This window comes from Salvia hispanica, chromosome 4 (assembly GCF_023119035.1).
Source record: "Salvia hispanica cultivar TCC Black 2014 chromosome 4, UniMelb_Shisp_WGS_1.0, whole genome shotgun sequence".
NCBI lineage: Eukaryota > Viridiplantae > Streptophyta > Magnoliopsida > Lamiales > Lamiaceae > Salvia > Salvia hispanica.
The window spans coordinates 37,472,958-37,490,180 of NC_062968.1; the positions used below are offsets into that span (position 1 = coordinate 37,472,958).

At 37.0% G+C, this 17,223-nt stretch overlaps 3 protein-coding genes across 11 annotated transcripts; 1 reads left to right on the plus strand and 2 right to left on the minus strand.

Moving 5' to 3' along the window:
- Nucleotides 1-1,444: 1,444 nt before the first annotated feature.
- LOC125219755 (dnaJ protein ERDJ2-like) lies at nt 1,445-6,493 on the plus strand. 7 transcript variants are annotated; one of them, XM_048121810.1, is made up of 13 exons: nt 1,445-1,511; nt 1,593-1,661; nt 2,006-2,221; nt 2,343-2,438; nt 2,680-2,800; nt 2,916-3,022; nt 3,117-3,334; nt 3,615-3,792; nt 3,880-3,999; nt 4,461-4,547; nt 5,138-5,248; nt 5,553-6,024; nt 6,112-6,493. In XM_048121810.1, exons 3-13 carry the CDS (start codon nt 2,036-2,038, stop codon nt 6,393-6,395), a joined length of 1,980 nt encoding a protein of 659 aa, XP_047977767.1. In that variant the 5' UTR covers nt 1,445-1,511; nt 1,593-1,661; nt 2,006-2,035; the 3' UTR covers nt 6,396-6,493. The 7 variants fall into 7 exon arrangements, with proteins under 7 accessions (XP_047977767.1, XP_047977766.1, XP_047977762.1 ...); XM_048121809.1 differs by having other exon boundaries at nt 1,448-1,511; nt 5,138-5,227; nt 5,553-6,493; XM_048121805.1 differs by having other exon boundaries at nt 1,450-1,511; nt 5,553-6,493.
- Nucleotides 6,494-6,672: 179 nt separating this feature from the next.
- LOC125219757 (tyrosine-protein phosphatase RLPH2-like) lies at nt 6,673-8,905 on the minus strand. Its single transcript, XM_048121812.1, has 4 exons — nt 8,326-8,905; nt 7,423-7,490; nt 7,148-7,327; nt 6,673-7,058 (listed from the first exon to the last, which is right to left on the minus strand). The coding sequence occupies exons 1-4, from the start codon at nt 8,837-8,839 to the stop codon at nt 6,888-6,890; spliced, it is 933 nt and encodes a 310-aa protein (XP_047977769.1). The 5' UTR covers nt 8,840-8,905; the 3' UTR covers nt 6,673-6,887.
- A 734-nt stretch (nt 8,906-9,639) lies between these two features.
- On the minus strand, nt 9,640-17,223 carry LOC125185505 (double-strand break repair protein MRE11). Of its 3 annotated transcripts, none has more exons than XM_048082039.1 (23): nt 17,082-17,223; nt 16,854-16,899; nt 16,563-16,698; nt 15,870-16,027; nt 15,550-15,640; nt 15,073-15,192; nt 14,906-14,974; nt 14,740-14,819; nt 14,488-14,590; nt 14,310-14,417; nt 14,119-14,181; nt 13,976-14,047; nt 13,759-13,836; nt 13,580-13,642; nt 13,434-13,494; nt 12,915-12,997; nt 12,385-12,498; nt 12,198-12,275; nt 11,715-11,783; nt 11,355-11,617; nt 10,531-10,651; nt 10,241-10,447; nt 9,640-9,964 (listed from the first exon to the last, which is right to left on the minus strand). In XM_048082039.1, the coding sequence occupies exons 2-23, from the start codon at nt 16,868-16,870 to the stop codon at nt 9,932-9,934; spliced, it is 2,187 nt and encodes a 728-aa protein (XP_047937996.1). In that variant the 5' UTR covers nt 16,871-16,899; nt 17,082-17,223; the 3' UTR covers nt 9,640-9,931. The 3 variants fall into 3 exon arrangements, with proteins under 3 accessions (XP_047937996.1, XP_047937997.1, XP_047937998.1); XM_048082040.1 differs by having other exon boundaries at nt 17,050-17,175; XM_048082041.1 differs by lacking the exons at nt 15,870-16,027; nt 16,563-16,698; nt 16,854-16,899; nt 17,082-17,223 and having other exon boundaries at nt 15,536-15,637.

A 17,223-nucleotide genomic window follows, 5' to 3' on the forward strand; every position in this document is an offset into this window, starting at 1 on the left:
GTATCGCGTTTAATATCAATCCAAATTTTAGGTACTCCTAAGTAGTTCACTCTTGTTATGTTAAAGGGAAATATATTGTTTGGTAAGTGAATTGCTCTAGTAGAATAGTAGTTAATGCACAAAGTCAGAAAAACTTTGTTAGGTGGAGCCAAATTATGCACGGTATATGGAGTATGTTGCTGGCAAATTTGGAAAAGACGATATGGCTTCATGTTTAAGAGGATAGATAGGATTAATCCGTGAGAGCATGACTCGGATTGTTAGTTTAGCAAAGACGGTAGAAGAGGCTAAAATGACAAACGATACAACCTCTGGAGTAGCTCGACTACCCACTTTTGTCAGTTGGCGACCCTCTTTGCCGAACATCCGTAAGCTCAATATTGACGCATCGCTAAAGGGAAGATCATGACATGCTTTTGGTGGTGGTCACATCTATGATACTATAGGAACTTGGAGGTATGGTTTTGTTGCTAATATTGAAGTGTGTTCTATTTTGACTGCCGAAATTTGGTGCTTGTTTTATGGGCTACAGTTGGCAAAGAATATGGGTATTCGAAAGCTGGAGGTAAAGTGTGATAAATTTAATTGGTGTGTCCATAATTGAGGGGAACTTTGAAGTGACCCCAATTGCAGATCTATAGTACGGAGTGTAGAGATTGTTACATGAGTTTGACTCAGTGGTACTCCGTCATGTGCACATGGAAGGAAATTTCGCTGCTAACTTTCTGTCACATTACGCATGCAACTTTATAAAGTTGTCCATGTTTTAAAGTCCCCTCTCTTGAGTTTTAGTATTTGGTTTGTGTATGATAAACTAGGTTACGTTCATTAATTTATAATCGGGCTCTGTCCACTTCATTTTTTTACCAAAGAAAAAGTGAAAAAAAAAATTGTTCGATTAAAATCGAAGCGACTTTTGTATTACTATCTATTTTTACCTATAGAAAAAAAGAAATTCATTAGTACACCCAATATCGAAATTAGCAATTAATACTCCCTCCGTCCCGGATAATTCGTCTCAGTTTTCCATTTCGGTCCGTCACATAATTTATCCTATTTTACTTTTTACTATTTTTGGTAGTTAGACAGACCCTATATTCCACTAACTCATTCCTACTCACATTTTATTATAAAACTAATATATAAAAGTAGGACCCACATTTCACTAACTTTTTCAACTTATTTTTCATTACATTTTAAAAACCCGTATCCGATTAAAGTGGGATGAATTATCCAGGAGAGAGGGAGTACTTAATAGCAAGTTACACACTCAATATGGAGATCAGCTCATACGTGATGCAATTTAACGCCTAAAAAAAGAATCTATCAGTAAATTGTATACCCCCAATATTGAAATTAGGAATTGATCACTAAATTGTATACACCCAATATTAAAATTAGCTGATACGTTATGCTATTAACGGGCCGAACGAACTGAAAGATGGGCCACGTGCTTGCTTCGAGTCCAAACCTCTTCCCCATCGTTGAAACAACGCGTACGGCAAATCCCGGTAAACACACCATCTCTACATCAGTTTCATCATCTTCAAATTCCTAGGGCTGATTCTACAGCTCGACTTCTGCTTCCACAGCTTAGGATTCTTTTTCCCAAAGCTCAGCTCACCTGCTCTCGGCTTCAATTCCCGCACTTTTCCGGCCAGGTTTTTACTACTACATCATTCGATTGTTTCAAGTTTTTCATCTGCTGTATTTGATCTGCTAATTCCGATTTATACTTTCTTCGACATATTGCTTTGATTCTGCTGATCGCTACATGCATCCATATTTACAAAATTGGACTTTCTGATTTGCAAAATAATGTTGATTAATCAATTTACGAGCTGTTGTATGAATAACTATTGGAAAACTAGGAATTAGGTATTGTGAAATTTAAGAATTTAGGTTTAACCAGCAATGCATATGCTTAGCCATTTGAATTCCTTTTTACTTGTTGATATTGGTTTATGGAAAACAAAAGTTGAGTGGAGTTTTTATTGGATTGAAGAATTGGAGTGCGAGAAGCTAGAAGTTAAGTATGGCTGCGGCTGAAGAGAATAGTGCGCTGTTCCCAATTTTTGTGTTGACGATGATTGCACTGCCTCTAGTGCCTTATACGTTTGTCAATTTATACCTCACATTCAGAAAAAAGAGCCAGAATATTAATTGCCGTTGTTCAGTTTGCTTCCGCTCTGGGAAGTATCGGAAATCCATATTTAGACGTGTAAGCATCTAACCTGACTGTGAACCTCCTCCCAATGCTCAAGTTGACATTACTAGTGTTAGCTGATCCGTGTTTCTTTCCGTGGTATCCTTTAATCCATCTGGTGGCTGTCACATGTCAGATTTCAAACTTTTCGACTTATAGCAACCTGACGGTGTTGTTGCTCTGGGTGGTGGTTGTGCTTTTGAGTTTCTACATCAAACATATTAACACTGAGGTACATTCTCTTTCTTACTGTTCCCCTCAAAGTAGTGGAGTAGTAATTATTAGTAATACATATCTGAGTCTGGACTGGAAGATCTGTTAGGGATGTTGAGCATATTTCTCAAATATGCATCAAGAAGTGGTTTAACCATGTATCGGAATACAGTCCAGCTTGTTAACGACATTTTGTGTTTTTCCATTAATTTCCTTTAATTTTATCTGCTCAGAATATAATGTTGAACTTCCTTATACAGATCCAAATATTTGAGCCATTCAGCATACTTGGATTAGAACCGGGAGTGTCAGAACCAGAAATAAAGAAGGCCTATAGGAAACTTTCCATTTTATACCATCCTGATAAAAATCCAGACCCAGGTTGAAGGTGTTTAATGCCTGCAATTTACTATTACTGTTTAATAGTATAACCGAGATTGAAACTGGCAGTGTTCTTGTTCCAGTTGCTTACTGGATTTTAAACCTTCTTGTGCAGAGGCTAACAAGTACTTTATCGATTATATATCCAAGGCTTATCAGGCTCTAACTGATCCTATATCACGGGAGAACTTTGAGAAGTATGGGCACCCTGATGGCAGGCAGGTAATTGTATATATGGAGATCTTATATTAGTCATCATCATTTTTTCTGACAGTTTTGCATGAGAAATTAGCTCTGTGGTTTTTCCCCTCTGTAGGGCATACAAATGGGAATTGCTCTTCCCCAGTTTCTTTTGAACATTGATGGAGCATCTGGTGGAATTTTGCTACTTGGAATTGTTGGAGTCTGTATCATTCTGCCCCTGACAATAGCGGTCATATACTTGTCAAGGTCATCAAAATATACAGGGAATTATGTCATGCATCACACAATGTATGCTTATTACCATTTTATGAAGCCTTCATTAGCTCCAAGGTATGGAACCATTTGATGTAATCGGTACTCTACCTTTGACCCGACATGCTTAAATCATTACCATGACATCTTTAAACTTGGTTGAATCTATATGACATATGAACTTAAAAGTGTACCATTATTTGGAGTGATAAGGAATTTTGAATTGATTTTTGCTAGTTTGGACTCTTTGGAGTGATAAGCATGTAATACAATGTAGGAGAATAGCATATTTTGCTATTTAAATTTTTGTAATGATTTGGTTTCAAATTAGCGTGTAACTAATCTTTTATTTGTACAGCAAGGTGATGGAAGTTTTCATTAGGGCTGCCGAATACATGGAGATCCCCGTTCGTCGAACTGATGAAGAATCGCTGCAGAAGTTATTTGTGTTGGTCAGGAGTGAGCTAAATCTGGACCTTAGAAATATCCGACAAGAACAAGCTAAATTTTGGAAACAGCATCCGGCTTTAGTGAAGGTAATTAATTATCTGTTGAGTTTTGGAAGTTAAATGCATTGATATGTATATGTTTCCCTTCTAAAAGTATATGTTTTTTGTTCACAGTCTGAGTTATTAATTCAAGCACACCTGACTCGTGAAACCGCAGAATTATCTCCATATTTGCAGCAAGATTTTAAGAAAATGCTTGCCCTTGCACCTCGTCTTCTAGAAGAACTAATTAAGGTATTAGCAGCATATCATTCAGCATTTCAGCTTTTGTGTATCCCTTTTCTTTTTGTTCATTTATGTGTATTTCATGAGAGGAATACATTATAAATGATTTATGATTTTACATTACTACTTTTTAGGGAGAACTATCCAGATGGATTCCTGAAAGATAACCACAATTATTAATCATTTTGCTACTCTGTTTAAGTCATATGTGGTTGGAAATAAGGGAGATTTCCACCCTTTTTTCTTTATTATTATAAAATTAGCATATCATGCTTGAAGCAGTTTCTCGATACAAATCTTTGTTCCACCTTTATCTAGAGAATTATGGAATAAGTGCCCTTACGTCCCTTTATGGTTTTGCACTGATGCTTGTCAACTTCCTTGGTTATTATTGTGGGGCAACTTTGTAATCATATTGTACACGTTTCTATGGGTATAGTTGATTATATAGAAATTATATTCCTATGCAGATGGCAATCATACCACGTACCCAACAAGGACATGGATGGCTGAGACCTGCTATTGGAGTGGTTGAGCTATCCCAGAGTATGATCCAGGTACATCTAGAGTTCCAAAGTAGTACAATGTGAACTTACTGCTCTAACTTCTTTGCTGTTAAAATCAGTTGCTTCTTTGACCATCAATAACCTTGTGGTCATATCTCGGGTTATTTCCTCCTGTTAGCTCATGCCAATTAAAGATATATCTTCTTTTTATCATACAATAAATAGGCTGTCTTTACAAATATTATTTCGCTGTTGCCTCTCATTTTAAGAATAAATAAATTCTAGTTGTTCTTGTAGATATTAAACGAAGCCACATCGATCAGAAAGAAACTGGAATTCTTTCCGTTAAGATTCTTTAGGCTTGTATCATGAATATAAAACTCTACAAATTCATAAACAAGGGAAACCTTTGACTGGAAACTGCTTTTGATCAACAACCTAATCATGTAGGTAGAATTCCATAGAGACAATAAGTTAATTAACTATGCTCAACCTTTCTGGAGAAACAAAGAGATGCCTTTTCTCTTGAGTATTTCTGAACCACCTTGGATCCTTTTATTTTTTGTTAATTATTTTCTTGTTTCCTTGAAAGATCTATGATTCATTGAAACTAAAGTGTAAGTGTTCCTGTTCTTATGCAGGCTGTCCCCCTGAGTGCAAGAAAAGCAACCGGCGGTTCAAGTGAAGGTTATGGTCCATTTCTCCAGCTGCCGCATTTTACTGAATCAGTGGTAAAAAAGATTGCCAGAAAGGTCTCTCTCTCTCTGTGTGTGTGTGTGTGTGTGTCTTATTCGTCTTCTTTTATGTACATGTGTGCCCCTATGTCAAAGTACTCAAGTGTGCATGTTGGTTTTGCAACTACATATTTGAAGTTGCTGTAACCTTGTTTCTGTGGCCATAACCTATTTGTGGAAAGTACCGCGGTTTCATTATTTTCCTGTTATTTCACCGAATCTCTTATTGCCCCCCATAAAACATTTTTGTTGGCAGTGTTGGAAAATCTCACCTTATAGTCTGTTATGGGTATTGACTTCCTGACTCCTTGTCTCTGTTTAGAAAGTTCGATCGTTCCAAGATTTTCGTGAAATGAAACAACAAGAGCGCGCAGAGCTGTTGACTCAGTTTGCTGGCTTTTCTGATGCTGAAGCCCAAGATGTGGAGATCGTTCTTGAGATGATGCCTTCCATTTTAATTGATTTAACATGTGAGACAGAAGGTGAGGAGGGAATACAAGAGGGTGACATTGTGACCATGCAAGCTTGGATTACTCTTCGGCGATGGAATGACTCGATCCGTGCCTTACCACATGCTCCCTACTTCCCCTATGAAAAAGAGGAGAATTTTTGGCTGCTGCTTGCAGACGCATCTTCAAACGATGTCTGGATGTCGCAAAAGGTTAATTTCATGGATGAGGCCACTGCAATAATTGCTGCGTCTAAAGCAATTCAAGAATTAAAGGAGGGGTCTGGTGCCAGTGCAAAGGAGATTAAGATAGCTGTAAAAGAAGCAATTAATAGAGTGAAATCAGGTTCAAGGCTAGTGATGGGCAAGTTCCAGGCCCCCTCCGAAGGAAATTACAACCTGACCTCGTACTGCTTGTGTGATGCATGGATAGGTTGTGATGCAAAGTCCAATGTGAAGCTCAAGGTGTTGAAACGAACTCGTGCTGGCACGAGGAACATTGTCTCTACAGATGAAGTGCCATCGTTAGAGGATGGAGCCGAAGATGAAGACGAGGAAGGCGATGATGAGTATGATGATGATTACGAGAGTGAGTACAGCGAAGATGACGAGGATGTCAGGGGTAAAGATGCTCAAGGAGCTGTGGCAGATGGCTCGGTACATGATGATGCAAAGGGTTCGAGTTCTGATGGTGGCTCAGAAAGTGATGAAAATTGAGCTTTTTACCTTTTTTTTACTGTTGATTTTTTCCTTTAGTTACTCAAGTGTCACATTACAAATGACTAGATAACAAAGCTATTTGTTCCATTTTTCAATGTTGTTACATTTGTTTTCGCCATTTTTAGAGAGGGAAAATAGGAGTTAAATGTAGTTCTGGACTCGTGAGAGAATTTGTTGCTTCGGATGAAATGCTGGATATTTGCTCCTTACGACATCTAGCACACATTATATTCATTCAACTGGGTTGGGCTTCGGTCAACAAATGATTTACCGATTGAAATTATGAATACTGGCTGCCACATTAATATAGATGAGCCATGAGTGTATATATGAGACTACACAAAGCTCTTCAAAACAAATGATAAAACTAATTAAGACATTTTGGAGCTTATTGGCGAGCTTAAATCCCATCAAGAATCTGGTCAATCAACAAAAAAAAACATGACATTCTCAGAGTTTTCTGACAAAGCTGATGGAAAATTAGAGAGACTATTTCACCAATTGTTCAGTGTCGAGCACGAGGGTCTTTGATGGGAGCACAAGAGCAGCCACTGGGTTACTCACCATACCACCTCCTTGATCAATTATTAACCGCAACTCTTCAATATGGACCTTTCCATGATGACCACTCACCACAATAGTTGGAGTTTCACTCAATTCCTACAAGAAACCAAACCAAGATCAAGAAATATACCATGGAATGTCACACGGTTTTTGTTCAAACAGAAGTTGATAATTAAGCGAATCACCTCTGGGATGTCCCAGACATTCTTTCTCCCACTAAGAGCTTCGACTTTAGGGATCCTTGTATCCTTGGCTTTCAGATAATCTAGCTGCTCTTTGACCCCTTTACCTTTCTCCAAACCAGCATGCACAGCTATCAGTTTACAGTTCTGCAATCCTTTTTCTGTCTCTATACTTACATTTTCCTTGCACATTCAATAGGCCAAGTTAGTGGTTTGATTTGATTCTTTTTTGCACAACATTATTTCTTGCAGAGGAACTGATCTATAGGCTTACTCACCTCTTCGTGAATCCAAACCAAATCAGCAAGAAACTTCTTGTGCTCGTCCGGAACTACCTTCATCAACTCTGTGGCATGTGCAACACATCATAGTATGAAACTACGACGTCTTAAACTGAAATTTCTATCCAATTCAAGAGTATTTCGAAGTAAATCCATCTACACCAGTCTTATCTATACAGGATCACTTGGATTTGTTCGAGGAACCTAAAGGGCATAGGCAAGAAACTCACAGAGAGCACACTAGATGGACTTAATATCCGGCAGCTCCAGCAGATGTAGTCATAATCTGAAGGGATATTGGTCTTGAAAACCATAAACTTTGAAAGAATTTTGATACTTTGTATTATTAAACCTCAATTCAAGAATTAAGAGTTCGAAAAGACGTTGTTTCATGTACTAAACCATATAGATTACACGGCTATCCACACAGGATCAACATCTACCGAAAAAGCTCTGTTTGGGTAGGGTTGGGAAAACTGCACACTTATAAAAAAAAGTGATTTTAAAGACCAATTTCAAAGATAGTACAAATACCAGAATGCGGCGGTTTTTAAAGACCAATATCACTAATCTGAATAAGCAACAAACCATTGCCCAAGGCCAAAATCAAACAAAGCTTAGCTACAACACAATAGTATTCCGAATCATCAAATCCAAATAAAAAAAGTAGAACCCTACAATTGAATTAAACTGCCAAAACAGAGCTATCTTTATTAACAAATCAAAACCAATTTTTTTTAGGCCAATGCTTCCACATTCCAAAAGGAGTCAAAAGATATCACAAAACAAACTTCCACTTCCACATAGATGCTCAGGAATCGGAATATTGTTCACAAAAGTTAAAAGCATAATTAAACACACATACAAAATTAGAGAAGAGTTGAAAATGATGAATGATACCTGCAGATCCATGGGGAACACCATAGGATTCGAAAGTAGGGGCAGCATCGTAAATGGAGCCCTGATAATCAGTGTTTTTGGCGCGATTGAAGCCAATCATCCTACCCGCCCACCTCCTTCCCTGCAGATGCATATTCTCGTAGCCATGGCCTTTATACCACCTCTCTCTCTCCTCATTCATCGCGTATTCCGTCCACGTGGCGGAGAAATCGGAGGCGTCGACTGGAGCGGGGAGAAGCCCCAAGAAGGCGGAGAATGCGAAGTCATGGTTGCCGCAGAGGAAGACATGGCGCTGATTAGGGTAATTGGAGGGGAGAGAAATGAGGAAATCAAGGACTTCCTTGGTGTTGGGGCCTCTGTCGCAGTAATCGCCCAGGAAGATAATTAGAGCAGATTGGAAAGCAGGGGAGCCTACTGCTTGCTCGAGGTTAGACCACAAGCTCTGGAGCTTGGTTATGAAGCCATGGATGTCGCCCACGCAACATACGCTTCTCGGTGTGCCTCTAGTATCCATTCAACTACTATAAACAAACAAACTCTGTGTATTGTCGTCGTTTATCATCACACATTTCGTTCCGAGTTCAGGCATTCGTTTTTTTTATCTAATAGTATCTTTTTAATGAAATGGGTCTGATTTTTTTTGAGGGATCAAAACATTTTACATTTTAATTATTTTTACATAAATATAGACACTTATTAATTGAAAAAAACCATCGTGTTCGTGTCAATTAAATCACATTTTTATGGTATGCGATGTGTATATATATAAGAAATGGAAATCGTAGTGATTTAAATTACAAAATTTAGTTAAAGTTTCATTTATTCAATAAAGTTTGAATATAATATAGTATTAAATTATGGAGTTTCGGTATTTTGGTATATTTTCCTGCCTCTAAATTGAATATGTAGAACGCCATATGAGCAATGATATGTTCAAATTAGGATTTTCAATTTTTAACTAAATAATAAGGGATCACTCCATACAAAACTAAAACTTAAAATGGAGTACATAATTAGCTTCAATAGTACTTTAAAATCAATCTCATTTTAAATTCAAGTAAAAAACAAATAGCTTTAAGTTTACACTAAAATAATCCCAATTTCTTTTTCTAATTTTGTGAGTAAAAAAAGATAGTGAATAGAGAATATTGTTTTAACTTTTAACTTTTGGTTGGAGTAAAACCACTATTTGATGTGATATTTACATTGAAATGGGTTTCAGTTTAGCACAAAGATGTATCCATTTCAAATTTCCCACTCATTCACCACATAATACTTCCCAATAACCAGTTACGATAATATGTAATCCAGATAGAACTAGAAAAACATGAGCAGTTTATAAAGAATAGTCATCACCTTTTCACTTGTGGATACTAATGATTCGTTAGCCATTACCGTCAGGTTACATGGCCTAAAATCAATCTATTAAAACTCAGAAATGGTAAACCTTCCACTACCAAATCCGCACGACAAGAAGCAGATGAAGACAATCAGACAGGATGAGGACGATAAGACAGGATAGTGCGCCAAAAACACAACCATCTCGAGTCCATGAACCATACAATTACATCATCAGGCGGTAAAGGAGTTTAGATCCTGCTTGCAGCTACCTTCTCAAAGCTCCATAGTTTCTTGTCACCTACAATTCAAGTTTTAGGATCAATATCTGTCTGTTTATGTGGTTGTTAATTACATCCCCTAATGCTTATAAGTCTGATCTATAACTGCTCGAGCTCATTTCATGCACGATCATGAGATGAGAAGCTTCGGCTAAGCTAGGCTAAGAGATGAAATGACAAACCGTGTGGAAAGGAGACTATGCAGCCATGACTGATACTACTATCAATTTTAAGGCTACCAGGGGATTTACAGCATACAAAAGGGGAAATTGGTTTATCCAGAACTGCATCATTACCCGAGGTTGAGATTTATTCAATTTCTTCCCCATGTCATCATCGTCATCGTCTTCATCATCTCTACTTGATAGCAATCTATGAAATGAGGATGAAGAGTTATCTGTTGTTCTTCCCCTTTTTGAGGTGGAAGCTTTACCCCTACCTCTACCCCTTCCCCTTGGAGCAGCTCTTTTTCTGCCCTTCCCTTGCAAAGTTTCATCCTCATCCTTACAGAGGAAACACATACAGAAATCAGTGTTACGGATTGAAGCTCAAAAGATTACTGAGCATAAAGAGCTTAACTCAATACCGAATCATCAGCAATATCATTAACATCAACTCTTGCAGTTTCATCATTTGAATCTGAATCAACTTCATCCTCTTCATCAGCCAAACTCTGAACTGGAACAGCTGCGGCAACTGATGCAGATCTGCAGCACAATAACATCAAATAGGAGATTTTCTCCAAGCTCAATAGAGGAAGATGAAATAGTGCTGATAAGTTATCACCACATCTCTATTATGTATACCTTATCCAAGTAAACATGTGCTGTTTTTCTACTAAAGATTCATGCCCTCACATAAACTTTTATAATAAAATTCAGTGAAAATCATTCAGCTTGGATTAAAATTGACAAACATGCCAGGTATTGCATTCACCAACATATGTGTATAATATATTATGAAACCAAGCAATGCTAAGAGTATTATAATTTTTTCCACCATCCGCAGAGAACACAGTAAGGCAGTAACTATGCAATAGCCCAATCTAGTTGAGAGATATACCATGTAGCCATTCTTTCGAGAAATTTTATGTGTACATAGAGTTTCTGAACTCCATATTTACAATTTTTAAAGAGCTGGGGACCACACAGCAGGTAAACCAAGTGCAGAAAAAGGGAGTCAGAGAGTTCATGGAGAAAGTATAAGATTTTCTATCATACTTAGATTTCCATCTAATTTATTGCAACTGTAACACACTATACAAGCTTCAGCTGAGCATTCCTCACGGAGAGTCAGAGGACAACAAGAATATAAGGTGAGGCAAACGAAAGGAGCGTATATGCTTGAGTAAGGGAATCTGTTATTGCAGCATATCCGAAAGCAGCAAGGGACACATTGAAAAAATCTTACCTTTGTGAATGACGGAAACCCAAGCTCGTGTCTAGCGTGGTCTGCTTTAGTATGCTGGAACCCCTGCCCCTCCCTCTTCCCCTTCCCCTTCCTCTTCCAGTCTGCTTACTAGCTTCAGTAATATCTTGGGAAGACTTCAAAGACTGTGATGGCTCTTTCCTGCCCTTTCTGGTAGACTTTGAGCCTGTTAGTGGAGTAGCATCTTCATCATCACTGAAGGAAGTAGTATCAGCAACTCCTTGAGTACTTCTACTTCTGACATTCTGTGGGAAATGTGATAACAAACAAACCATTGAAATACATCATATAGCTAGCTTAGCTAGAACATCTTCTGTTTGTATTTAGCTAGCTAAAATATACCAAGGGTTGGCCACTAAACATGAGCTGTTGGGAGTCTCTTGGCTTCAAAGATCTTTCTTTGACACGTTCCTGAAAAGATACACATTTATATTTTTATAATGTCATCTTTTTAGTTGATAAAAGGTCTCCCATAAAGGGTGATAGCACAATTTAAACAGGGGTACAGGGGTATGGCTCTGCACATCTCAAATTCAGTCAATTTGGTGAAAAACATAGACTATATTCTGGTCAAAGCCTCTTTTTACAAAATAGTAAAATGCATAGATGAAAACTCAAGTAGCATTCATAACCATGGTCATTTGCAAAACCATGCCAAGTTCGCAATTTTCTATGGTAACCTCACTATCAAGGATAAGTATACAGAATAACAAAAGTAACAAGAATATCAGGTACGTAATATCTAAGCAGCTAAATGATTAATTATTTAATGAAGCACGAGTAACAGATGAAAAGGAAAGAATACGGAGGGAAAAGATTTATTGCCTCTAAGCACTCCCCAACTTTCACAATGATGTCTTCCTCTTCAAATTTTTGAACATCTGGATTAAGAGATATTTTATTCTGTTGTAGAAAATAAGTCAAGTTAGCAAGATACAGCAAGGATATTAAAGCACCATCAGTGCAACTGCCTGATTGATACCCAGGAATGATATCACTACAAATCACTTACACGAGTTTCTTCTAGGTTGTATTTCAGACAAGAATAGAAAGCCATCTTATCATCCTTATTGATGAAACTGTGTAATGCATCATCCAAATCATTGACGGGAAGTATCTCCATCTTCTGAAAAATCATATTGTCCATGAGGTCTTAGACTAGAGAAATACATACAATATTAAATCATTATCAAAACTTTATTCTTAATGTCATAATTTGGTAAAGAAACTGTTTTTTCAAACTAACACAGATTTAAGTTGGGGTAGACACTGAGGCATCTTTTGATAGAATCAGGAAAGTCAATTTGAAAATACTATATGTTTGGAAACTTGGTTGCATAAAATTTGTAGTGCCCTTGATCCACTCTGGGACTTATGGCTTTTCGTTTGTTACAGGTAAAACACCAAAATTGATATTCACAAAATAGATTGATAGTGTCTTGTATTGTACTGTAGATTGTAGAATAACCAATTTCAATTTTCACCAATATCGTGATGATTCCAATGAACTAAAAATGTGCAATGAATGGTGGTGAAATATACCAGATTACTTTCAGCAACCAAAGCTTCAATGTTTTGCTGATTCAATTCCTCTGGCCGAAGTCGTTCGGAGTCATCAATTTTACCTAGTGCAAAATAAAATTTGTCCCAATCAGCAGTGACACTCAAGAATGAAAGAAGATGTTTAACTCTGGATGGAGCTGTTCAGAGTCATCAATATATATTCACTACATAATAAAATAGTAAGGTCATCACTAACACACTTACAAGATACATAAAATAAAATCTGGAACTGTGCTGAACATCAATACAGTCTAGAGGAAAGAAATGAAAGGAGGTGCCAAAGAGGGTGTTGATAAAGAAGTACTCAACAGTTATAATATGGCATCAGTAAAAGATAGCAGTACTGGTATATTTAGATCATGACAAAATGACAATCATCAAAGTATAGTGTAATTACACATATGACAAAGTATGGTGTAATTACACATATGACAAAGTATAGACATGTTGGCATATTTAACTTTAGGAAACCAGAGACATATGAGCCATGGAACTTACCGTCACCTTGAGCTTTCTTAGAAGCTTTAGAAAATATAAGAATATCCTGTGGATTTGCAACCTATATTGTAGAAACTGTGAGAACCATCAGCAATTAAAACTTCCTGTTGTTTTTAATTGGGTTGAAAGGAAAAGGAATTGCGTACCTTCCCTACATACTTTTGCCCGAATTTTTGTGGATTTATTGTCATAAACCCTGAATAATCAACCTATTTATTTCAAAAGCAAATAGAGTTGAGCATAAAGTAAAATTTACCAGAGTAATAATAAGAAATTAACAAATTAAAGAAAAAAGTGAAAAAAACAATATAGATACAAGAATTACCTTTATTCGAACTAAGGGTAGCTTGAGCTCTTGTTTCTTGACAGCCTTCTGGTTTGCCCTTTCTATCAAATTTCTAACCTACAAAAACAGAGCCAAAGAATGAGAAAATATGCACTGCAGTTGAATTAGCAAAATTCATAATTAATGAGCATGTTCTAATGTGCAGACTTTGCTTATAGCATACAAAGAGGAGCACAAAAGGATGCAGCATTCTTACCACTTTGTCCAAATGTTCAAGAATTGAATTCTGATCGTTAGAGTCTATGTCAGGTTCATCCTTTAGCACCACCTTCACATCATAAACTATAAGAAATGTAGTTGAAGTTTCTCTGGTTATTCCACATAGAAGGACAATTATACCTCTGTGTATTCAAATGGCCTCACTGAAGTCAGAGGTATATTTGTCGACCGATACTGATTCCCCTACATTGCATTTGGTAGTACATATATAAATTATTTAGGTATTATGGAAACTGAAAGAATAAAAGAAGTATAAATTAATAAAAACAAAAGGGATGATAGGTGCAAAGCAAAATTCAGTCAATTATAACCTTGATATCTAAAAGCAGCACATGTTTTGGCTTTGATTCACCATCAATCAAAGATGTTGCAACAGATGAACCAGGTTGTGTAATGTGAAAACCCATTCCTGGTACTTCCTGTCAACCAAACAATCATCAATCAGAAACTATGATCAAATAGCGAACCAGTACCACAGCCATTTGAAACCTTAGGGTCAACAAGGCATTCGTGCTCATGCCCCCAAACAACAAAGTCCAAAAATCGAGGCAAGAAATGTTCATTTATTGCATTTTTTGGATTTGTCTTCACTCTGAAAAAAAAGTGAAGATTACGTTAATAAGTGCAATCAATACAACCTTAACTTGAAAGAGCTCATAGGTATTCAATTATTATTTGTCTTTCTGGTTATCATGTACATTCAACTCAAATATTATCTCACTGTTGGTTGTTAGTTATTACCTATTTTGATGAAGTGTTAGTATACTGAACCATTCTGAAACTTGACAGCCTGGTCTCATCCACTGCACTGCATGTGGCGTCTATTTCTCACAAAACAAGAGTAATAAGAAACAGGCCTATTTGATTGCATAAAATTATAAATAACCCAGATCAGACAACCATGTACCTGAAACATTCGATTCAAGCGTTCGTCTCTGATATTTCCAAGACCATAAAGAGCTACAGATGTTGATCCCTATAATACATTATCGGCACATGTCATTTACTGAACCAAAGAAGTAAAAGACTATTATTCCTGCTCCAACCGGATCAATTTTTACGTTATGATCACACCTTCTTTATAAGAATAGGGTAGAGAGTGATCTGTCCAACACCAGACCCTTCAAGAACTAATTTTCCAAAATAGTTGACAAGATTACATGCTGAAAGAATATCAACAGCAGAAAGATTGTCCTGCAACAACAGTTAACAAGAAACCCCATAAAACAACTCAAAATTCATACTGATTTTGCAAACCAAGCCTTACACAAAGTAGGGAAAAGCATGATAGAGTGAGCCAGGGACCACATTTAACATAACAGAACAGCCTAATTCCAGTATCCAGGTCTACAGTGAACTATATGGTTAGGTAATAGAATGTTGGGGTCAATTACTCATCTTATTAGCTTTTCAAACTGTAAAACGAAACTCTCCTCAGGTGCACAAAGAGAAGGTTTTGAATCGTATTATGTTTTTCGAATTGAAAAGGTCAGCAGTTAATGCAGTCATTTTAGAGAGAAACAAGCACTACGTTTACCATAAAATTCATACCACTCCAGCAGGATCATCATGATTTCCATGAATGCTGAAAACTGGCAACCCAACATTGAAGTGTGGATCTTCATAGTTCACATGACCAAAGCTACATAAGGAAAACATAGACAGGTTGAAGTCATCAGTTTGAGCCTTATTATCCCTTAACCCATTATGAGTTTTTCTATTTGGATTCGCCCCTCGCCGTGATTCATTGAGTTAGTAAAATCTACAATACATCTCAGAAAGTTTGAATAGCTGGGTTTAAAGGATGTGTAGGGAGAAACCAAGTATTGATGATGATTAAGACAGGAGAGATATCCAGAGAAAGAGAATACCAGTTGGCAAAGTTCACTGTCTGGTCACTGACAACTTGGAACTGCACTGGCTTATCGCTAAGGCAGTGACGACGGAGAATTTCAATGGCTTTGACTAAGGTTGACCTTGAAGGCTTATTCTCATGAAATAGATCACCACCTAGAAGTATGAAATCAACCTGACAATGAACAAAAATAGTGAAGACATGGTGTGAACAACTCACAAGAGAAAGAATCAAAGAAAGCAAGATTACATTTAAGAACCAAAATCAGGGATCATGCAACATAAAATATTCAACAGTCATAAAATCACTTCCAACAATGATTTCTTGTCATCCCGGTAAATTGATATATACTTGTACCGTTGTACGGTGTTGTTCAGTTGCCATGACTATAATCCATCTAGGATTAACTTGTGAAATTAATTTAGTTGGAGAGGGTGGCTATGACTAATTATCTCATGATTATCCATCTAGGATTAAGTTGTGAGATTCAATCTCATTAACCAAACATAATACAAATTTAATCATGAGATATAATCTTGCAAACCGAACAGCCCCTAAGTGTGCTACACTAATCCATTGACTGTGCGACATGTGATAGCTATGGCCACCATTTAAGTTTATGATGCCAATGGACTAGAGTACAGAAGCAGAATCATATTTTTCATATTAAGCAAAAATCGGAATTAAAAAGAACTACTATATCATATACCTGATTTTGTGCAGCAATTGAGCAAATCTCATCAAATGCCTGAAACGAATCATGCCGGCGAATTTCATCCTTCTCCATGTAACCAAGATGGCAATCCGTAGCCACTAACACGCGAAGCATATCACTGTCATCTTCCCTGAAGATTTCGATTCAAACAAATACAATAAATTTTCTCGCATCTCTTCCAAACTGCGAATGCCAATAAAAACTACATTTCGTTTTAATAACTATGCAAATGTAAATTAAAAATCGCAATGAGAATACATATCTGGCAGTTCGCTTTTTATTTACCTTGGAGACTCAGCCATTTGGTACTTGTGAAGGTCCACCGATTATGCTGCAATACATATAAAGAGAAGATCACGAAAACTTGGTATGCTGTTTTTGATACAAATATAAGTAGCAAGTGATTCCTGAATAAAATTATTAAAACCCTAGTTCGTCGTACTACACACAACGAGAGTTAAATGATTAAATAGCTACACACACTTAGTGACGACGTGTAAGATTATTCAATACAGTGAATTTGATGGGAGAATTGAAGTGGCGGAGGAGGCGAAGCCAACGGCGGAGCTGCGAGTCGAGGGGCGAGTCAAGTGTTTAGTGGAGTGTTTAATCGTAGTGGCGCCTAAATTTTAAAGGATTTAATCTTTGCAGATAC